This window comes from Puma concolor, chromosome E1 (assembly GCF_028749965.1).
Source record: "Puma concolor isolate L17-30 chromosome E1, mPumCon1.1.hap2, whole genome shotgun sequence".
In the NCBI taxonomy this organism is placed as follows: domain Eukaryota; kingdom Metazoa; phylum Chordata; class Mammalia; order Carnivora; family Felidae; genus Puma; species Puma concolor.
This window is the reverse complement of record NC_141680.1, coordinates 15,183,787-15,207,361: the sequence shown is the minus strand read 5'-3', so window position 1 is coordinate 15,207,361 and position 23,575 is coordinate 15,183,787. Positions and strand designations below refer to the sequence as shown.

Here is a 23,575-nt window from a genome sequence, read left to right as displayed (position 1 = left end):
ATCTCCTTATGCATGATTCTGTTCATGAGAAACACTGGGTGAACATAGGAAACTGCACTCAGCTGAACCCAGCTACACAGGAATATAAAACACACACACACACACGCTCACACGCTCACACGCTCACACGCTCACACGCTCACTTGCTCTCTCTCTCCAAATATCTACCAGCTACTGCAGTTCACCATGTGAATTCATAGAAGCTAAACCTACCCACCTGTGATGTTATACCTACTCGTACAATTCCAAATAACCTTCCCTCCATCACTTCACAAGAATCCATAAGCTATCATCCTTCTCTTTAAAAAAGAGTGTAACGGGGCACCCAGGTGGCTCAGTTGGTTAAGCATGCGTCTTCAGCGCAGGTCTCACAGTTTGTGAGTTCGAGCCCGCCCTGTATTGGGTGAGCTTGAGCCCCGCTTCAGGATTCCCTCTCTGCTTCTCACTCACTCGCACACCCTCTCTCTCACCAAAAAAAAAAAAAAAAAAAAGTGGAACGGGAAGCTTTAGTCCTTCTGAAGCCCATTTCTGTAGGCAAAGTTCATTTCTTTTTCAAAATAGTATTTTTGTACTTCTAAATTTTTTCTAATGTTTATTATTTTGAGACAGACACAGAGCATGAGTGGGGGAGGGGCAGAGAAAGAAGGAGACACAGAATCCGAAGCAGGGTCCAAGGCTCCAACCCGTCAGCACAGAGCCTGACGTGGAGCTCGAACCCACGGACTGTGGACCACGAGATCATGACCTGAGCCGAAGTCTGATGCTCAACTGACTGAGCCATGCAGGCACCCTAGTATCTTTTTATTTCTTAATCAATGCATAATGTATAAAATTGCACAACTGCCTTATTAGGTTCATATCTTTTTTTTTAATACATCACTGAGGAAGTTTTTGAGTATTGTGCCCCATCCCCATCTTCCCCATAAGCTCTGTGGTTTTTACTGTGTGATTTTACATAGTACAGGGAATTTTAGGAAGTATGTTACATTATAACAGAACCGATTTTATGTCCAGCTGATAATTTAAAAAACCAAACTATACATTAGTATATACAGTTATCCCTTGCTTTTCAAAAGTTCATGCTGTATCATTTTATTTTTACGAAAGACCTACAATAGTACCACTTTTGTTAACTGAAAGAAATCCAAAGGGGATTTTGGCTTTTATAAAAAAGCTGAGGGGCGCCTGGGTGGCGCAGTCGGTTAAGCGTCCGACTTCAGCCAGGTCACGATCTCGCGGTCCGTGAGTTCGAGCCCCGCGTCAGGCTCTGGGCTGATGGCTCGGAGCCTGGAGCCGGTTTCCGATTCTGTGTCTCCCTCTCTCTCTGCCCCTCCCCCGTTCATGCTCTGTCTCTCTCTGTCTCAAAAATAAATAAACGTTGAAAAAAAAAATTAAAAAAAAAAAAATAACAAGAAAAGAACAGCCTAAAAGAGGGTATTCTGGGGGTCTGGGAACGTCGAAAAAATTTTCCATACAAATTAATGGCAATGGTTTCTTTGCTTTATGCCATTTTGGCTTACAAAACATTTCATAGTAATGCTCTATTTTCAGATAGCAGGGGACATGTGCATAGGATAATCCCATTTTTGTTAAAAATATATTCCATGTGTCTACAGGTATGTGTGTACGTGTACACACTTATAAATGCTTGGAAAAAAGGTCTGGAAGGGCCTCCATCAAATAGTTAATAGTGGTGTCTCTGAAGGCAAGAATACAAGGGACTCTCATTTTAAACTTCATGGACACTGATTTAGATACAGTGCTATCCGTATTGGTATTACTTCTGCAATTAAAAAAAAAAATCCCCTTTAAAAAAAATAAATCTGTTCTAAGAGAAGTACTGAAAAGAGGATCATCACACAATCTGATTATGTCCCAGCTTAAAATCCTACTGCTTAAAATCCTTAATACCTGATATCCAAATTCCTCAGTATTTATGAAGGATCTGCTCCCCTCTACCGTCTCCAGCCTCATTCCTCAGTTTCTTCCATCATTTATATATTCAACTAAGATTTATTTAAATTCCTGTAAATGTGGGCACTGGGGATAAAGTAAGTGAACAACTAGATATGGACCTCTCACAGAGCCATGAATCCAGCAAGGGAAACATTTTAACCAACGACAACAAAACTGTACCCAAAAGTACTTAATTAAAAATGTGGTTACAAAGGGGTAACATCCAGGCTCAGGGATCAGAAAAAGCTTCCCTGGAAAAGGGAAATGATATTTAGACTGAGAATTTAAGGATAAGAATGGGACTGATAGAGAAGAGCACTGCAGAAAGAGAGAATGTGTGATAGCCAAGGGTCAGAAAAGAACTTGGGCCCTTCACGAAGAAACCGGTACAAGAGGGCTGGGGGTGGGAGGGCGGAAGAGAAGTATGGTGAGAAGGTATGGTCAGAAGTTGCAGGGGCCAAATCATGTGGGGCCCAGTATACTACAGTACAGATTTTGGACATGACTCTGAGAACAAACAGAAACAACTGAAGACTTTCAATCAAAAATGTGTATCTGGAAGCTCACTTAGGTTACTATCTAAAAAAAAGCCTGGGGTGCCTGGTGGCTCATTCAGTTAAGCGTCCAACTCTTGATTCTGGCTCAGGTCATGATCTCAGGGTCCATGGGATCAAGTCTCGCACTCACAGCGCAGAGCCTGCTTGGAATTCTCTCTCTCTCCTATCTCTCTGCCCCTGACTCTTGCTTGTGCACACACATATGCACTCAATCAAAATAAATAAATAAACATTAAAAAATAGTAAAATAAGGGGTACCTGGGTGGCTCAGTAGGTTAAGTGTCCGACTGTTGGTTTCAGCTCAGGTCATAATCTAATAGTTCATGGGTTTGAGCCCTACGTTGGGCTCTCCTCTGACAGCGCAGAGCCTGCTTGGGATTCTCTCTCTCCTCTCTCTCTCTCCCTGCCTCTCCCTTGCTCACTCTCAAAAAAAAAAAAAAAAAAAATTCTAAAAAAAATTTTTTTAATTAAAAAATAATAATAAAAGATAAAAAGAAAAATAAATGTCAAAGGAGGACCAAGAATAAATGTGAAAAGACCATTAGGAACTTTTTCAAAAGTCTGTGGATTACCGATGAGAGCTTGGACTAGGATGGTGGTAGTGGAAATCGAGAAAAGTATATATATAGTATAGCCTCCGGCCATACTGCCGTTCCCAAGCCTCAGGTCTGAGAGAGGAAATGCCCTTACATCATCCTTCAGCTGCAAAATGCCTAACCCTTCCAAAACCCTGCCCAAATTAGATGCCCTGACCCTGTTCTCCTGTAGCCTCTCATGCTCCCCTTTATCATAGCACTTGGCACACTGCACTATAATCACATATGTATGTTTTGGTCTTCCCCACATGACTGAGTGCTCCCTGAGGTCAAAGATCATTTTTGGTTGTTTTTGGTTGTTTTAATCTCTATCTGTATCCCCAATGCCTAATCACTAAAATGTCTGTGACTAAATCCCCACTTCTTGTCAACTATAGGTTCCAAGGAATGGAGAGAACAAGCCAAGTTCTTGGGGCCTTCTCTAAAAAAGAAAATATGGGAAGCAGACTTAGGGTCTGAGAAAGCAGGTGAAAAAGGAAGGGAGGTTTCCTGGCTGGATAAATGAAGAGCTATGAAACTGCAGACTTCTTCCCCTGGTGCTGGCAGTCTCAAACTAAAAGCCCAACCTCACAGATGTAAATTTAAGAGAAATTAAGGAAAGTAATTACCCAAGAATAAGTAAGCTGAAAATACATAAACAACATGAATAGTTACGAAAGAAATGACCACTTCACTCCGCTTATATCTTTAATCATTTGAAATTTCTACTAAACTTACATTCATATATTATTAGTAAAATTAAAAATAAAATAATTAATAAAACTTAATACACCTAATGACAGCCCATAAACTGAAAATGCCTTCTCTGAGATGCAAACAAGAATAGAAACATAAATGGGGCGCCTGGGTAGCTGAGTCGGTTGAGCGTCTGACTTCGGCTCAGGGCATGATCTCCCGGTTCGTGAGTTTGAGCCCCACATCGGGCTCTGTGCTAACAGCTCAGAGCCTGGAGCCTGCTTCAGATTCTGTGTGCCCCTCTCTCTCCGCCCCACCCCTGCTTGTGCTCTGTCTCTCTCTGTCTTTCAAAACTGAATAAACATTAAAAAAAAAAAAAGAATAAAAACATAAACTTATAAACACAGTACTTAAAAATCAATGAGGCACAATGGGAGAGTGAGATCTATAGAGTATTAGTTACAACCTTAACCTTTACACAGGATACTCCCCAACCTTGAGGCCAAGGTCAAAGAAAGCCATAAAATGCTTTCTCAAATTGCTGTTGCTGCTTTCATTTTATTTATTTATTTATTTATTTATTTATTTATTTATTTATTTATTTAAACGTTTATTTATTTTTTTAGAGAGAGATACAGCACAAGCAGGGGAAGGGCAGAGAGAGAGGGAGACACAGAATCCAAAGCAGGCTCCAGGTTCCAGACTCTGAGCTGTCAGCACAGAGCCCGACAAAGGGCTCGAACCCAGAAACTGTGAGATCGTGACCTGAGCCAAAGTGGGATGCTTAACCGACAGCCACCCAGACACCCCCCTGCTTTCATTTTAAAGACAGACAGTGGAGCTAACCCAATAGAATGACTCCTCTCTTATTCATACAGGCTTCCAATTTGGGGCTGCAATATCCAAACTAGAAAAGGGCAACAGTGAGACAGTCTACCTTCAGTCTCCCCTGAAGCACCCCATGCAAATCATGGCACATAGCAAACTGGAAGTTTCATTCATAAGCAATGTCTACTTTCCAAGTCATGCAGAAAAGAGCTAAAGAAGGACCTAAAAAGAGAAAATGGCAATTTTAAATTAAACCACAAAGAAGTCCTCCTATTCTACTACTTTTGATTCATTCTTAGCAGACAACAATGTCTCCAACTTCAAAGAGAAAAAAGTAAACATCTTTCTCCTCTAATACCCACAAACTTACCTGATCCCCAATTACCTGCCCCCATCTCCCTCAAGTGTAAGAAGGATCTCTCACCTTCAGTCAGGCTAATCTCTGCACTTGTGCTCCAGATTCTACTCCCTTCCAATCCTCTGCAAGGACGTCTCCCTGCCATCTATCTCCTTACTCTCTTAGACCTTCAGCCTATTTATCACTGTTTTCTCCTCAAGTGACTAAATCTACTCTCATGACTTCAATTCCATCTATAAGGGGATGCCTTCAAATATGTTCATCTCTAACTTAGAACACTCTCCCCACTTTTGATATGTTAGCCTTTAAATCTCTTTTCATGTCCTACAGAAATTCCAGCATGTCCAAAACTAAACTCACTGTTTTTCTCCTAAAACCAATTCTACCTCTATTCCCTATCTCAAGGAATAGACCAGTACTCACCCGGTTTCCAAGCCAGAAACACCTAAATAGGTATTACTTTTTACTTCCTCTTGTCCTTCAGCTCCCCATGTCCAATCAGGTCCTTTGGATTCTACCTCATTAATATATATCGTATATCTGTTCACTTCTCCCCATCTCCGGAGCTATTTCCTGGTTCAGATCTTTTTCACATCTTACTTGGATTATTGTAGCAAACTCTCATTCTTATTTCTAAGAAGTAATTTGTCAGATACACATTTTAGAGATATAACTCTGGCTGCTTTGTGAAAAGTTTGGAGAAGGGTAAGATTAGAAGGGTAGACAGGAGAAGGGTAAGATCACACCATCATTCACTCCACTATGAATTTTACTCTCAAGGCACAATGAACCAGCCATTTGCAGTTTTCCAACTATGCTCTCTCTCTAGCTTCACAAAATCACAACGGAATTCGAAAGCATCATATTGGTGACTCCAAATCCAAAGCAGCAAAAAATTCTCATCCTATACTAAGTAAATCTTCCTCTAGAAAAACTAGTTTTACTAAATTCTACAGTGCCACATAGTGGTGAGAGAGGGAAGCATATAATAAAGTGAAAGAAGTGTAGCTGGAAGTGAGAGATGACATCAGAGAGCCTGAAGTGATTTACCTTCCCTGTGATTAATGGTAAATGTCTGTGCACTGATTCCCAGTTGCATGTACTGGGGCACCCATGTTTACTTAGTCTTGCTCATTAGATCACCCTCAGCAACTTACATCACTTGGGCTCAGGCTGCCCAGCCCATTCTCCTGCTCAGAATCCTTCCCAGATTCAGTGCCCTGGGAGGACCGAGGATGTGATGGGTGGATCCAGATCTCTAAGCGAGTGGTGTCATCTCCAACATGCCGGAAAGTAGACTTCTTTCCTTTCCGCCATTGGTCAGGGCTCAGTTCCAACTCCTCATGTTGCTTTTTTTCCATCTGTTCTGCCTGTACAATATACAAACACATAAGCTCAGACTCTCCTGGAATTCAGCTAATAAAAAGAGGCACTCACCTCACCTGAGTTTGTTGCCTAGGGGCTATAAAAAGTAAAGACTTTGCTATAGTCCCAAAGTAGCAAAGTATCATCTGCTTTGTCTCATAGGCGTTGTTAATTCCATAAACAAGATGCACACCCAAGGGCCCTGGAGAACTTTCCTAAACATGAGTTTGGTTCTGCATAGAGGCTGACTGACTCCATCAGCACAGCCCAGTGGGACCCCTTGAGGCCATCATAAGTCATTCCCCTGAGGACACAGAGGCACTAAGAGAAACACATTCTGTTAGGAAGGAATGAGTCTGCCTGCATCCCCACTCACCTTTCGTTTGGTCTCTTCAAACAAGCTCATGAGACTCTCCTTGGCAGTCAGGATAGGGTTGCTGGCAGCTAAACTGCGCATATAGTAATAGACAGCATCAAGCTTCCTCCTCTGCAGAAAGAGGCCAAAGACATCGAGTCAACCAATTCTTTTTCTGACTCCAGCCCGAGTCAGCTGACCTAGAAAATTACTATCTCTCCCAGGCTGTGAGGAATTCCAATAAGAAAATCAGAATGCTATCCACGGAAGAAGCCATGGCAACTACATCAGAGAGCTCTTCTTGCACAGTACTGTATCTTATGAGCCAAGTGCTCACAAGGGGGAGAAAAAGAATGAAGAGCCTCATGAAATATAAAATCCAGTTACCTTTTGGTTTTAGAAAAATACAAGGTTCAGCTCACTAATTAGTATTTTAAAAATTATAAACAATGGCAACATCACTGATTAAATATAGTGAGACAAGTGACCATCAATTTATAGATTTTACCTCTAAGCCTAAGGACACTGCCCCACAGGCATTATTATTCCCATTTTAGAAATGAGGAAAAGGAAGCTCAAAGAGATTGCTGTCCAACAACCTAAGTTGTCCAACAAGGTCTCCAAGCCAAATCCCGGGTAAGCCAATATATGAACCTTGGACTGTCTGGTTCCTACGTTCACGTTTTCACTATACCACACTGACTCTACTGAGGAAGGGAAATACAAACTACTATCCAATGAATTCAGCAAATAAATACTTCAAGTCAGTTTTACAACCAGTTAATAAGGAAAAGAAGTAAAACAGAGAGGCCAGAAAGGAGAAAAAAAAAGAAAACACTGAAATAAAGGGAGAAGGAATGTCAAAAACCCTTTCTCTCTTCAAGTTCATATACACTTTTCCCTTTTTTTCTGTCTCAAAATGCATCTAGAATACTAACTTCTCTCTCTCCCCAGTAACTCATTCCTCAAAACTTGCATTTTAAACAAACAAACAACAATAACAAAAAACCTTACATCTTGTATTCTGCTAGCATGGTTAAAGATACACATTCTAAGGTCAACTGCCTGAGTTTGAACTGGTCCTGCCATTTATTAGGTATAACTCAAAAGAAATCAACCTAGAGGTTTCCTTATCTGTAAAATGGAGATGTTTACACACATATGGCTCCCAAAAAGATTAAAATTCATATAATGCATACACTTTAACAGTATATCTGACATACTATTACAGTCAGTTCAATGGGGACTATTTGTTTTTTTAAGATTTTATGTTTAAGTAATCTCTAGTACACCCAATGTGGGGCTCAAACTCACAACCCCTAGGTCAAGAGTTGCATGCTCTACTGACTGAGCCAGCCAGGTGCCTCCAATGGGGGCTATTTTTAATATTATTCTATTCCATACTAATCTCAGTCTATACCACTCACTTGATTTTAGGCTGTTTTGTCAATTCTACAATGATTTTTTCATATTTTAACATCTCTGAAATTGATTTACAATCAATATCTACCATTATATCTCATTTACAATAACTCACATATTCTTTCTTAGTGGTCCAGAAAATAACAGTGCATTTAACAATCAACGCATCACATTTCATGAAGTCTAATTTGTATCACTGTCTACACACCTCACTTGTCTTTTCAATACTTTTGTTCAGATCATATCACATATTCATCATTCAGAGTACCTAGCAAAGCACTATGCACAAGCATGTTCTCATTGAATTCTTGAGATTCACTGAAATACTGATAGAAAACTGAGAAAGTGACACTAAAAGACAAGTAGGATAAAAGACAGACAGAAAAAGAGGGACAGAGGAAAAGAACTTGAAAGGACTACTAATTTAGGTCAGAGATTTATGAAAGAAAAATATACCAATTTAATCAGAATGGGAAAAAGCCATTGAGGGAATTCAGTAAAGCTGTAAGGCTAAGATCAATGCTCAAAAATCAATTATATTTCTATACATTAGTAATAAACAACCTTTAAGAGAAATTAAGAAAATAATTCCATTTACAATAGCATCAAAAAGAATAACATACTTAGGAATGAATTTAATAACCAAGTGTAAACGTGTAAAACTTATATACTGAAGATTATAAAATGTGTCTGAAAGAAATTAAAGAAGATCTAAATAAATCAAAAACATCTGTGTAAATACTCCCCAAAGCAACTACACGGTCAACATAATTCTTATGAAAATCCCAATGACTCTTTTTGCAGAAATGAAAAAACTGATCCGAAAATCCATATGGAATTACAAGAAACCCCAAATAGCAAAAATAATATTGAAAAAGAAGAATAAAGGTGGAAAACTCATATATCCTGATTTCAAAACTGACCACAAAGCTACAGTAATTAAAAGAATGCTGGCATTGCTGGCATAAGGGTGGACATATGGGTCCATGGAAGAGAACTAAGAGTCCAGAAATAAACCATGCACCAAATGATTTTGAACAAGGATTCCAAGACTAGGCAATAGGGAAAGAACATTCAACAAATGGTACTGGAACGATTGATATCTATATGCAAAAGACAGAAGTTGGACTCTATTTCACACCAACTACAAAAATTAATGAAAAATGGATCAAAGATCTAAACACAGAAGCCATAACTATAAAAACTCCTAGAAGAAAACATAGCTTAACTCTGAATTTGATAATAGTTTCAAAGCTATGACACAAAAGCACAAGCAACAAAAGAAAAGATAAATAAATTGGACTTCATCAAAATTTAAAACTTTTGGGCATCAGAAGACATTATCAAGAAAGTGAAAAGACAGGGGCACCAGGGTGGTTCAGTTGGTTAAGCATCTGACTCTTGACTCCAGCTCAGGTCATGATCTCACAGTTTCTGAGTTTGAGCCCCACAATGGGCTCTGCACTGTCAGTGCAGAGCTTGCTTATGATTCTTTCTCTCCCTCTCTTTCTGCCCCTCCCTTGCTCCTCTCTCTCTAAGTTTATAAACTTAAAAAAAAATTTTTTTAAAGAAAAAAATGGGCAAAGGATTTGAACAGACATTTCTCCAAATGGCCAGTAAGTACAGCTCAATAGCGTTAGTCATTAGGAAAATGCAAATAAAAACCACAATGAAATACTACTTCAAAATCAATAGATTTGTAGGTTAGCAACAAACTGATTCTAAAGCTAATACAGAAAAGCAAATCCAGAATAGCCTACACAATACTGACAAAGAAGAACATGGTCAGAAGACCAAACTCCCTCACTTCAAGACTTACTATAAAGCTACAGTAATCAAGACAACGGTATGCCCAAGAACAGCCAAATAGATCAATGGAATGTAATAGAAAACCCAGAAAGAGACCCACACAGTTATAGTCAGCTGATCTTTGACAGAGGAGGAAAGGCAATTCAATGGAGAAGGGATCACCTTTTCAACAAATGGAGTTGAAACAACTGGACATCTACATGCAAAACAATGGATCTTGCACAGACCTTAAAACTTTCATAACAATTAACTCAAAATGGATCACAGAACCTAGATGTAAAATGCAAAACTACACAACTCCTAGAAGATAACACAGGAGAAAATCTAGGTAACCTTGGGTTTGGTGAAGAGTTCTTAGATATTAAATCATAAGCACAATCCACAAAAGAAAAAGTTGATAAGATGGATTTCATTAAAATTAAAAATCTTATTCTGTGCTGAGAAAATGAAAAGATATGGGGCACCTGGGTGGCTCAGTCAGTTAAGCGTCCAGCTCTTGGTTTCAGCTCAAGTCATGATCTCATGGTTTGTGAGTTCAAGCCCCATGTCAGGCTCCATGCTGACAGTGCAGAGCCTGCTTGGGATTCTTTCTCGCTCTCTCTCTCTTTCTCTCTCTCTCTCTGTCCCTCCCCCGCTCACTCTCCCCGTCTCTCTCTCAAAAATAAATAAATAAACTTAAAAAAAATTTTTTTAATTAAAAAATAAAAAGAAAGAAAATGAAAAGATAAACCACACACAGAGAAAACATTCGCAAAACACGTATCTGATAAAAGAGTGGTATTCAAAATATACTCTTGGGGGCGCCTGGGTGGCTCAGTTGGTTAAGCATCTGACTTGGGCTCAGGTGATGATCTTTTGGTTCATGAGTTCGAGCCCGGCATCAGGCTCTGTGCTGACAGCTCAGAGCCTGGAGCCTGCTTTGGATTCTGTGTCTCCCTCTCTCTCTGCCCCTCCCCAACTCACGCTCTGCCTCTCTTTCTCAAGAATAAATAAACATTAAAAAAATTTCAAAATAGGGGTGCCTGTGTGTCTCAGTCGGTTGAGCAGGTCTTCGGCTCAGGTCATGACCTCACAGTTTGTGGGTTCGAGCCCTGCATCAGGCTCTGTGCTGACCAGTTGCTCAGAGCCTGGAGCCTGCTTCAGATTCTGTGTCTCCTTCTCTCTCTGCCCCTCCCCTGCTCATGCTTTGTCTCACTCTGTTTCTCAAAAATAAATAAATGTAAAAAAAAAAAAAAAAAAAAAAAAGAAAAATTAAAAAAAAATTCAAAATATACTCTTTAAATAATTTTTTTAATATTTATTTATTTTTGGGAGATAGAGTGGGGGAGGGGGAGAGAGAGAGGGAGACACAGAATCCAAAGCAGGCTCCAGGCTCTGAGCCTGTCAGCACAGAGCCCAACGCGGGGCTTGAACCCACAAAGCACGGGATCATGACCTGGGCTGAAGTCAGACGCTCAACCGACTGAGCCACCCAGTCACCCCGAAAATATACTCTTAAAACTTAACAGTAAGAAAAAAAACAACCCAATTTAAAAATGGGCAAAAGATCAACACACCTCACAAAGAAGATGCACACAGATGGCAAATAAGCATACGAAAAGATGCTCACATCATATATCATTAGGGAACTGCAAAGTAAAATGAGATAACACTACACACCCATCAGAATGACCAAAATCCAAAACACTGATAACACTAAATGCTTATGAGGATGCAGAGCAACGGGAACTCTCACCCACGGCCAGCGGGAATGCAAAATGGCACAGCCACTTCAGAAGACAATTTGGCAGTTTCTTCCAAAACTACATCCGCTCTTACCATACAATCCAGCAATCACACCCTTTGGTATTTACTCAAATGAAATGAAAACTTATGTACACACAAAGCCCTGCACACAAATATTTATAGCATTTTTATTCATAATTGCCAAAACTCGTAAGCAACCAAGATGTCTTTCCATAGGGGAATGGATAAACCAACTGCGGTACATCCATACAATGGAGTACTATTACTCAACAATAAAAAGAAAAGAGCTATCAAGCCACAAAAATAAACCTAAATGCATATTACCAAGTGAAAGAGGCAAAGCTGAAAAGTCTACATACTGTATGGTTCCAACTATATGACATTCAAGAAAAAGCAAAACTACAGAGACAGTAAAAATTAAGATTGCTAGAGGTTCAGGGAGTGAGGGGGGATGAACGGGTGGAAGGTGGAACACAGGGTATTTTTAGGACAGTGAACTTACTCTGTATGACACTACAATGATGGATACATGTCATTACAGATTTGTTCAAATCCACAAAATGTACACAAAATATAAAAGTGAAACCTAATGTACACTATGGACTTTAGTTAGTGATAACGTATCAGTGCTGTCTCATCAATTACAAACAAATGTATTATACTAATGCAAGATGTTAATGACTGGGAAAATGGAGGAGAGGAGAGTTGAGGGAATATATAGGAACTCTGTACTTTCTGCTTACTTCTCTACAAACCTAAAACTGACCAAAAAATTTAAAAAATAAGAAAAAAAATATTAAAGAGATATCCCTTCACACTCACTAGGCTGGTCATAATCAAAAAAATGAAAAATAACAAATGTTGGTGAGAACGTGGAGGAACTGGAACCCTTGTACATTGCTGGTGGGAATGTAAAATGGTGCAGCCTCTATGAAGAAGTTTGGTGGTCCCTTAAAAAGTTAAACACAGGGGCGCCTGGGTGGCGCAGTCAGTTAAGCGTCCGACTTCAGCCAGGTCACGATCTCGCGGTCCGTGAGTTCGAGCCCCGCGTCAGGCTCTGGGCTGATGGCTCAGAGCCTAGAGCCTGTTTCCGATTCTGTGTCTCCCTCTCTCTCTGCCCCTCCCCCGTTCATGCTCTGTCTCTCTCTGTCCCAAAAATAAATAAACGTTGAAAAAAAAAAGTTAAACACAGGGGCGCCTGGGTGGCTCAGTCGGTTAAGCGTCCGACTTCAGCTCAGATCACGATCTCGCGGTCCATGAGTTCGAGTCCCGCATCGGGCTCTGGGCTGATGGCTCAGAGCCTGGAGCCTGTTTCCGATTCTGTGTCTCCCTCTCTCTCTGCCCCTCCCCCATTCATGCTCTGTCTCTCTCTGTCTCAAAAATAAATAAAACGTTAAAAAAAAATTAAAAAAAAAAAAAGTTAAACACAGAATTACCATACAACCCAGCAATTCCACTCCTAGCTTGTTTCTTTGTTTTTTTGTTTTGTTTTGTTTTTTTGTTTTTTTAGAGAGTGGGAAAGAGAGAGAGAGAGCGAGCACATGGGCAGGGGAAGAGCAGAAGGAAAGGGAGAAAGAGAGAATCCCAAGCAGGCTCTGCACTGTCAGCTCAACATGGGGCTCGAACCCATGAACCATGAGATCATGACCTGAGCCGAAACCAACAGTCACACGCTTAACTGACTAAGGCACCCAGGTGCTCCTCCATTCCTAGGTACAGACTCAAAAGAACTGAAAACAGATATTCAAACAAATACCTGTACTTGACAAAGCACTATTCACAAAAGATGAAAGTTGAAAACAACCAAAACGTCCATCAACTAATGAATAAGTATGGTATATCGATGCAATGAGAGTATTACTTGGCCATACAAGTGAAGTGCTGAGACATCCTACAACATAAATGAACCTCAAAAACTTTATGGTAAATGAAAGAAGCCAGATATAAAAGGTCACATACTATGATTCCATTTACATGAAACATTCAATAGATAGATCCTGAGACAGAAATAAACTAATGATTGCCAGAGGCTGAGAAGTGGAAGGAATGGAGAGTAATGGGTATGGGGTTTCCTTTTGGGGTGAAGAAAATGTCTTGGAACTAGACAGAGTTGATGGTTGCACAATACTGTTAATGTACTAAAGACAATAAAAAGTGAGTGAAGATATTCAATAGATTTTGAAGGAAGTGTATCTGTAAACCACGTTATTTAATCAATAATTTCAATCCATAATTAAATAGTAGGAATTTTTTGGAATCTTTTGTAGAGTAAAGGGGAATAAAAATTTTTAATTCAAAAAAAAATTTTTTAATTCAAACATTGTTTATTTGGGCAATGAATTTTACAAAATTATGAAAACGCTACCTGCTAAATGACATGTTAGCTACTTTACACTTAAATCTTTGATACCTACCACTGACCTTCCCCCCCTTCAATTCAGCTTCCTTACTAGGGGCCATTATCAGCTCCCAAGACTCTCTGTTAGAGGTACATTTAGAGAAGTCTGGTAAGATCTAGGAAGATACAATTTGGAACTAAGTGCTTCTGCTAAGGGGGCTCCTTAGGTGGAAAACTAAGAGGAATATCTGCGGAAAAGAAGGATCTGACTACTTAAGGATAGGTGAGGACTTTAAGGAAAAGTGAAAAGGATTCTTATTTTCCTTCTAGAAATGAGTAACCTCATTCAACAGGACAGGGAAGGGAAGCAACAAGATTAAGATTCAGAGCAGAAGCCTTGGTCAAAAACAAAGAGTGGTGTTTGGCTGGGGCATGAGCACTCCCTTAGGAACTGAAGGGCGATGAAAGTGGATCAAGTACAGATTCAACCGAAGTAAGGATCACTGACAACTTACCTCTGAGAGGAACAAAAGGAAGGTGAGGATGGGAGGCAGCAAAGGATATTCTTTGGGTTTAGTGTTCAGATGAATTCCAGCTCCAGGAGCTGATACTATCAAAATCCATTCTTTCTAAGATACTGCCTGGAAACACTTCCCCTGTCCATAAGATTGCTTACCGTGTACACTGCCAGCAGAGCCAACTGGTTATAGGGGCGCCCATTCTTGGGAGCAATATGCTGGGCCTTTAGGTACCAACTGGAATAGAAAAACAGTGAAAAATGCTAGCTCCACATCAACTCTTTCCATTTCATCACTTGACAGCCCTTACTGCTTAAGACATAGCTGGAGTGTTAGATGTAACGCTGGAGTGGTAAAGCCTGGTAACAGAGACCAATAGGGACAACTGTAGGACTTCCATATGGGAGGCAGCTCAGGTGGCCCATTGCTCTTAATAGGGCTTAGCCTAACGCCACAAGGAAAGAGAAGCAATGAACAAGAGGCAAAAGTACCTGCGTGCTTTCCCGTAGTTTGCTGTGTCATTGGCTTGTTCCCGATACCTAGCGATATCTCCTTGGCAAATCATACATCGCTGGGCACTGATCAAAGCATATTTTACCTTCAGAAAAAATGATCAGTTAGTAGTGTACCCAAGAAACTGTAACTTCAACCCCAAAGGACAGGGATGGGATCAAAGTGACAAGAGCAGCATTAATAAGGCACTAGTAGTCCTGAACAAAGTAAAAATTTTCAGTCTAAACTTGGCTACTAAAAAACAGCCAACAACATGATGCAAAATTTAATGAGAAAGAATGGCAGAAACAAGAGGGTGTCATTCTTATTTCAAGTCCCAAGTAAAAAGAAGAAAACATTTTGAAACTAGGAGTCAGGAAACCTATGTCAGAGTTGTATGATTTTACATAGGTCTTTGGGACTGTTTGGAGGACTCAAGTTTCTTCATCTGAATGTAGAAATACATATTCCACAGGGTAAGTGGAGAGAATAAGTGTTAAATACTCCATAAATTATAAAGTGATATACAAATAGTAAGATAACTATTTATTCTTTTATTTTCCTGTCATCATTATAGTCTCTCTCTCCTCAAACTATTAGTATCACTGTACTGTGTTACTGCCTTACACTCACTTTGCAAAAAACAGTAATATCCCCTAGAACTAATAATATAGTTAGCCTTTACCAAACACCTACAACATAGTTGTAGTTCTCTCTCCCTCTCCGTGTATGTTTTCTCACTAATGGGCTTGGAATCTGTCACTCAGTGAGAAAACAAGAGTTTTCTCAATCCCAAGACATATGTCCAACCAAAAAACCTAAGGAGCATCACTTTGTAACATACAATTCCACTCCGCTTCACCACACACAAGAAATTAACACATCACAAGTAAAGAACAAAGCTTCAAGAAGAGGTAGATTCTGATGCCTTAGCAAGGCTCATCCACGAGCTCAATAACTAGCTGCAGCACATCAGCCTCCTAATACATAACAAATGCGTGCCTCAGCAAAGTTACATACCACTACATGTCACATACCTTCAGAGTCCTCACTATTCTGCACATTCTATGAATGAACACCAAGAACCCTCGGTAGTTAACTGATAAAACACCAAAAAAACCAATTCTGTTTCCATAATGTAGCACTCTGCCATCTCAACAGGGGTGGGGGTGGGGGGGGAGACCAAATTCCAGCAAAGGCTCTCCTTAGGATGAAGTCCCAGACAATTGAGCTTCTGTTCATCTCTTCAACACCACTTCCCGCCTCTCTCTGGGCCTCAGTCAGATTAGACTTCTCTCAGTTTTCCTAACACACCATGCTCTTTCCCACTTCAGGACCTGCATATATACTACTTCCTCTCCAGAGAATGTTCTAGCATCTTCACATACACCTTCATCTGGCTAACAACCCAGGTCTTCAGCCCCAGCTTAAGCGCAACTTCCTCAGTCTTCTAGGATCCTCTAAACCCCTTTACATTAGACCCACACCATACATCCTCTGCCGAAGTCACTGCATCTGCAATTACTAATCCAACATCCGTACTCACCCCTAATCAAACTCTAAACTCCAGGAGCTGGGATCATGGCTTTCTTGTTCCACAATGAATCATGTGTGCCTAGAAAGGCACATGGCATGTAGGAAGAACTCAACAAATACTTGTTGATTAATGACAGAGTTTGTACACCGCAATCATCAGAAGAAATAGAAAAACAAGAGGAAGTCTGTGCTCCATAATTCATATGCCTTTCTCTAATGAATCTTTAACCTCTTCCTTTCTTTTGGCTCTTTCCTCCCAATATACAAATATGCTTAAGCCTCTTCCAGGTTAAAGACAAACTTCTCTTGACACTGTGTTCTCCTTTAACTACTATCTTCCCTCCTTGCCTTTGCAGCCAAGATTCTTAAAAGAATGGTCCATATTCCTCCCTTCGTTGTTATCTACTGTCCCACCTCTTATTCACTATACTCTGGCTTCTATCCTCTCCAACGAAAATAAATTGTAATAAAGTCATCCAATGGACACTTTTAGTAATCTTAACATTCAATGACTCTACAGCACTTTACCAATTTTATCCACTACCACCTAGAAATTTGATCCGCCCCTATTCTCTGGCTGACTGGCCAATATATCCCAGCATCCCAACTTCTCCTTCAACTATCACTTATACATTGATGACTTCTGAATCTATATCACATGCTTAGCTCTTTCTCCTGAGCTTCAAACAGACCAGAATACTTCTTTGTGCATTTTTAAGTTTTCCCACTTAAACACAGCCAAAACTGAACTATTAACCTCTTCCTTCCCAGCCACTCTCCTAGGCCACAAACTGGAAAATGATCTACACTCTTTATGCCTCCTGTCTCATCACTCACATCAAATCTGCCAGCGAGTTAATTATATTTCCCTTAGATCTTTCCAATTTGTTTCCTCTTTTCCACCTCCATTACTTCTACCTTAGTTCAGGCCCACAACCTGACTCTCCTACCTCCATTCTTGCCCAAACTCATCCATTTGCCAGAGTGACTGGTTCTAAGAAGAAATCCATTTACTGAAGTTCAATCAATGGTTCCTCACCGCTTTCCAAAATGAAGTCCAAACTCTTCACTATGGCATACAAAAGTCTTTGATCTATCCCTTTCTACTTCATTTGCTTTACCTTCTACAACAGCCCGACTCCACATTACAAAAACCAGCATACTGAACTTCTTGCACTTTCTAACAAGGCCTAATTCTCTCTTGCTGTACCTTGTACTGCCCCTTCCACTCCCGGTCATGTTTCAAGACTTGACAGTCTTGGGGCGCCTGGGTGGTGCAGTCGGTTAAGCGTCCGACTTCAGCCAGGTCACGATCTCGCGCTCCGTGAGTTCGAGCCCCGTGTCGGGCTCTGGGCTGATGGCTCGGAGCCTGGAGCCTGTTTCCGATTCTGTGTCTCCCTCTCTCTCTGCCCCTCCCCCGTTCATGCTCTGTCTCTCTCTGTCCCAAAAATAAATAAAAAAAACGTTGAAAAAAAAAAAATTTTAAAAAGACTTGACAGTCTCGCAGAAGTTTTCCTTGACCCCACGAGTCTGAATTAGAGCCACTCCACTCTGTGCCCCTTCAACACTGTATATATAACATTACATTAGTACTTATTACATTAGAATTGTTGGTTTAATCAGTCTGTTCCCCCGTTGGACTGTATCTTTCATTCTGTACCCTCAACACCCAGCACAGTGCTTAGCACATAACTAACACTGGATAAATGCTTACTAAATGGATGAATAAATTTAAGATATAGAAGCTGGCTTACTGTCTTGCGTAATGGCTTGCTGCGAATGGCAAGACCATCCATGTAGTCCTCCAGTTTGAACTTGTAAGTAACCTGCAGCTTCTGAAGCAAACTATCAAAGAAGTCACTACCCTATAAAGACAAAAAACAAGAAACAGCTGAATCAGGCTGTTCTGATCCAATCTACCCACCAGGAACTGGGTTAGGTAACCTGTCCACAGTTCTGCTAATGTTCAATCATCCCATGTAAATAGAGGCACACACAGTATTTACTGGTCACCAACTAAACACAAGACAAATCCATAGCATAAGCCCTCCATGGTTTTAAAAATATGAGGGGCGCCTGGGTGGCGCAGTCGGTTAAGCGTCCGACTTCAGCCAGGTCACGATCTCGTGGTCCGTGAGTTCGAGCCCCGCGTCGGGCTTTGGGCTGATGGCTCAGAGCCTGGAGCCTGTTTCCGATTCTGTGTCTCCCTCTCTCTCTGCCCCTCCCCCGTTCATGCTCTGTCTCTCTCTGTCCCAAAAATAAACGTTGAAAAATATGAAACACACACACACGCTTTCTCTCCCAACAGCCACCCGCCCTCCAAACAAGACATTCAGAAAATTTCCAAGCTCAGAACTAACTCCAACTGCCAGTTAGTTATGATCCCAAGGAAGCAACAGGGTAGGGTAGGCCTAAACCCATGAAAAGAGCATAAAGTATTTCGTCAATGTTCCGCCATAAATCATATTTCCGGTGATAAAAACCCATCACAACTACAGAATGCTGAAGCCTTTATCCTGAGGGCAAAAAGATGATGGTTTACCTCATCCAAGAGCTCCAAAAGTCTGTTCCGAATCTGCTCTGGGTTCTCAACATTCGGATCCTTGAGAAGCTGCCTGAACTTCTCAATCACCTGATAGAAAGCATTCTTCCACAGGATCTGATCCACATTCTGATTATCAGAGAACTCAATATCTAATAGGATACAGCGCTCATATAGCTGCAGCAGTTCAGCTCTGGAATAAAATACATGCAACTTCTAGCTCCAAATACACCACAGGAAAGGCTAGACCCAAGAGTTGAGCTTCTTGCAAATTAAACACCTTCCTTGGCAGGAAATCCAAAATGCCACCAGGTACAGTACTCATTTGACTTTCCACTCTGCAGCAGAATGTCATTCTAAAGACAGTTATGTCTAGGAAAGTAGTTTTTCCCCATATGCCTCTACCTAAATTTAACAGCTGAAATAAGATCTCCACCACAAGTTATATGCTGTTCACTTCTTGGCATTCTGGAAAGTTTCCTTTTCCATTTCCAGATTCCAGGTTCTCTTAAAGATTTTTTTTTTTTTCTTAAAGAAAAAGTGGGAAGCATAATCATCTCTAAGACTAGAAACTGCCCCTTCCATATACAACTCACCCAGTGACCTGCCTAAAAAGTTTCTACCTTCCTCAGCCACAGGAGCCCATATGCCTCCAGCTTATCTCCATTCCCCTCTAGCCGGGATGGAACACACCATACCTGAGCTGAGCCATCTTCTCCAGGCCCTCCGGACTGATGCGGTCCCTGGAGAGCAGGTTGCTGAGCTGCAGTTCCTGGTTGTCAGCCACCCGGAGAAGCCTATGCAGCTCCTGCTGCTGCATGTTCCTCATATGCTGTTCCATCTCCTCAGGACTCATGGTGCTGGCAGGAAGAGGGCCACAAACATACTGTCCTGCTGGAGTCGGGTAGCCCGGGTAGTAAGGCCCAGGGTACACACCATTCGTAGGGCCCACTGGGTACTGCAGAGGGCTATAGCCTGTATAAGGATACTGGGAGGCAGGACCTGGTGTCCGGGGGTAATAATAGGGGTTGTCAGAGTTTTGAAACTTATAGTAAGATGCTTGGGCCTGGCGGGAGTCACCCCAAGAAGTAGGGCTAACTTCATCATCAGTGTCCAAGAAATGTAGCTGGGGCGTCTGGCTCTTTAGAGCAGGTTTCTGATCAGGATTGTTTGGGTCCCATAATCGTCGAGTGGTGCCTCCTCGGCCCCAACTCCGAGATCCCTTACTACCAGACCCAAATAAAAGCCGAGGTCCCAAAGGTGCAGATTCTGGAGAACCGACTGAATTGACAGATAGGGTGGTATGGGCAGGCAGAATCAGAATGCCTCGTCCCCGACCCCGAAGTTCTTGCTTCAGGTTTTTGGACTCTTGCTTCTCAGAGCCTTTGCCCCCACTGCTCAAGCCTTTGTCAGGCTTTATCCTATCCACATCCTCCCTGGATGATCTCACCATGGGGGAATCTTTGTTCATGGTTTCTGCATCAAAAGTGACATGAAGTGTGCCTCGGTTTTCTTTGCCGTTGCTTTTCTGCTCTCCCTCCCCCCGGCCAGACCAGCTTCTTTCTAAATGTTTCTTCCTTTCCGAGCTCCTCCTGGGTCCATCAGACTCATCAATTCTGTCCTCGTCTAAAGAATCAGTTGAGGACATAGATACTTGCTTCTTCAGTCGTGGTCTCTCCTTGGTCCGATCCTGTCGGCGGCGACGACACGCGTTATCAGTCAGGCCAGCCCCCTCAGCACTGTTGTTGCTGCCAGCTGAGCTGGTACTGCAAGTGCGGTATCGGTTCCTCCGTTTGTCTGAGCGGGAGTAGCGCTTTGCAGAACCTGGCTTCCCCTGTGCCGGGTCATCATTCACTTTCTTTACCCCCTCCCCCTTTTCAATCCTCCTTCCTTTTTCTCCCTTTGCAACCCTTACTCTGTCACCATTGAGGCTCTTTTCTGCCTCATCTTTATCTGGTTTATTCACAACCTCCTCTTTCACATTTCCCCTATATTCATCTTCTTCTACTCTCAGTTGTTCTACCTGGTTGAGGATTTCTTCCTCACCCACCCTGCTAGTTGATTCTTTGGTAACAGTCTGCAAACGCCTTCCAGGCTGGTAGATCTGCATGTCAGGTTTCTTTGTTCTCTTGATAATTCTTAGACTTCGATCCTCTTGTCCAGAAGTCCTAGGAAAGGACTCCTGTGCCCGAGTATTTTCTGGATCTACAGGACCATTTTGGTGTTGATTATCCAGTTCCTTGCAGACATCTTTAATGAGCTGTGTACCATTTCCAACAGCAGAACAATCTCTGTCATTAACAATTTCATCCTTAAATTCATCACTCCCAGAAGGTTCCTTGATTTTAGGTTTGTTCCTTAGCCGGGAAAGACCAGGCTTATAGATTTCCAGATCTGGGCGCCTGTTATCTTTGCGCTGCCTGGGCTCCTTCATGTTTTCTGCAATGTTGGAGAGAGTGTTGGGGAGGAACAGGTAGAAGAAAAGAATAAAAGGGGAGGGAAGGGAAAAAAAAACACTGTCATTCCGGTCAAGTAACAGAAAAGCCTAGCAAGAATTACACATGAAAATGTTAATACTGGTGGACATGAAAGGAAATTTCTAAAGAAGCAGAAATTCTACTAGATGTACAATATTTATCCAGCAACTGGCAAGGCTAAGAACTTCATTATGTTGGAGCTACCTACACTTGGGTTAGGGAAACAGGAAAAAAAAAAAAAATCATACTCTTTTGTGTTACCCAAGTCATATCCAGATCCCCAAGACCCCAAACTACCTCACTGCCAGAATAAAAGATCTCTGATCATTTAAGCATCAGACTGTTCTCTGCTATGGAGCCCTTGGATCCATCTGAATCTTTTCTTCTAGTGCCTCCAACATTTTTCCAGGGTGGCTAAGTCCTTTTTAACATAGGAGTAGTTTATGGGAAAGGAGAAAAAGAGGGGTATGCATAACAATCCACAGTTCTGGACATCTCTGAAGAAAAAATTTGCAACTCCAGTCTCTGAACTTGGCCAGGACAATCCTCTTCTTTTAGGATACCAATTGCCCAAACATGTACCTCCTGTTGAAGCAAACAGGAAGCAGTTCCTTTCACATTCTTCAACTGCACTCATGCTTACCAACTCTCTAACAGCAGCTAGCAGTCATTCTAAGGAAATACTGCTTAGACTATCATCATTAGAATACTGGGACTAACTGCTACTATGATGTGGAATATGAGAAGGAAAAAGTTCCATAAAGGAGCTTCCTCTGGAGGATAACGGAAGTATTGTCACATGCTCGCAAAATACCCAGGTCTGCAGCACTCAAGAATAACAGTACAGGACTTTAGAAACTCCTCTCCAGGCTCCAAAAACTTAATGAATGACAGATAGGCAAGTATCTATTTTTTGTATCTGTCACTTTATCTATTAAGGGGAGAGATTACTACAAATAGACACTAAACTTTTCAATGGGAAACTGACAGGAATTAGTGAGATTACAGAGGACTCAAAACAGAATGCTACATAAAATCCCCATATTGTTCTATAAACATCAATGCAAACAAGCCCATAACAGGGATAGGGAACACCCTCCAGCATTTCATCTCATGGGTATAACAAAGCAGAAAGAAACAAAAACCCCTGAAGTGTAAGATATTGCTACAGTATTTTCAAAAGTTTAAAACACTACTTCATCAAGTACAGATAAAGGTAAAGCGGTTTACCTCCAGAATAACTCACCCTCAGCAGCCTTTGTAACTTAGGTGAGAGGTGGGGAAGAGGAATGAGAAGAGCTACTACTACTTTTCAGAGCAGAGGGAGAAAACGACCTGAATAATCCCATTCAGATGACCAACGAAAACCAATTTCACGGACTCTGGCCACAAGCATGAGAAGCACAACTCTAACACAACTCCACTGCCTAACAAACGAGAGATGAGATACTAGAATCTTCCTTGGAGCTTTCCTATTATGGATGGAGACTTTAATTTGCAAGATGGGCATTCTCTCTGATAAAAACTGCTCCTACACATGCCAAGGGCAAACCAGAGTAGAGTCAGCTCTCTACTGGAGGTCCTGGATCCCTCCAGCGGCGCAGCCTTCCTTGGGGGAAAAAGTTCAACAAGGAAGTCCCAAGCTGTCCCATCTTTCTCCTCGATTTCCCCAGTTCCTTCTCTCCAACTATAAAGAGATGACAGGGCAGGCATGCAGATGATTTCCTCTAGGAACGATACACCCTGGGGCCTCCACCAGACCCCAGCGCCCACTCCTCTCCGCATCTCCTGACGGCTGGGAAATCCAGACTGGTCTGAGAAGGCTGGGGCATTGGGGAACAGTCACCTTCGCGGTGAGAAAGGGGGCGGAGGCAGGAACTCAGGTCGAGCTCTCCCGAAAGGGGCCGGAGCTGGCGGAGCCGGACTCCACACCGGCCTCCGGGATGGTGGGGCGGCCACGGGACCGCCCTCGGCCCCCGCCCCCACTGCCGGGGGAAGGGGCGGG

At 41.7% G+C, this 23,575-nt stretch overlaps 1 protein-coding gene across 3 annotated transcripts in view; it reads right to left on the bottom strand.

Moving 5' to 3' along the window:
* SMG6 (SMG6 nonsense mediated mRNA decay factor) overlaps positions 1-23,575 on the bottom strand; it is a 230,829-nt gene that overhangs the window by 206,971 nt on the left and 283 nt on the right. Inside the window, exons 1-8 of one of the 3 annotated variants that reach the window (XM_086686330.1) lie at positions 23,417-23,571; positions 19,792-21,532; positions 19,094-19,286; positions 18,306-18,416; positions 15,015-15,121; positions 14,682-14,760; positions 6,712-6,822; positions 6,128-6,340 (exon numbers count right to left, since the gene is read on the bottom strand). In XM_086686330.1, the coding sequence (XP_086542456.1) occupies positions 6,128-6,340; positions 6,712-6,822; positions 14,682-14,760; positions 15,015-15,121; positions 18,306-18,416; positions 19,094-19,286; positions 19,792-21,527 (2,550 nt within the window). In that variant the 5' untranslated portion in view covers positions 21,528-21,532; positions 23,417-23,571. Of the gene's footprint in view, positions 1-6,127; positions 6,341-6,711; positions 6,823-14,681; positions 14,761-15,014; positions 15,122-18,305; positions 18,417-19,093; positions 19,287-19,791; positions 21,533-22,816; positions 23,366-23,416; positions 23,572-23,575 lie in introns of those variants that run through there. The other 2 variants (XM_086686331.1, XM_025916024.2) reach the window with 2 other exon arrangements.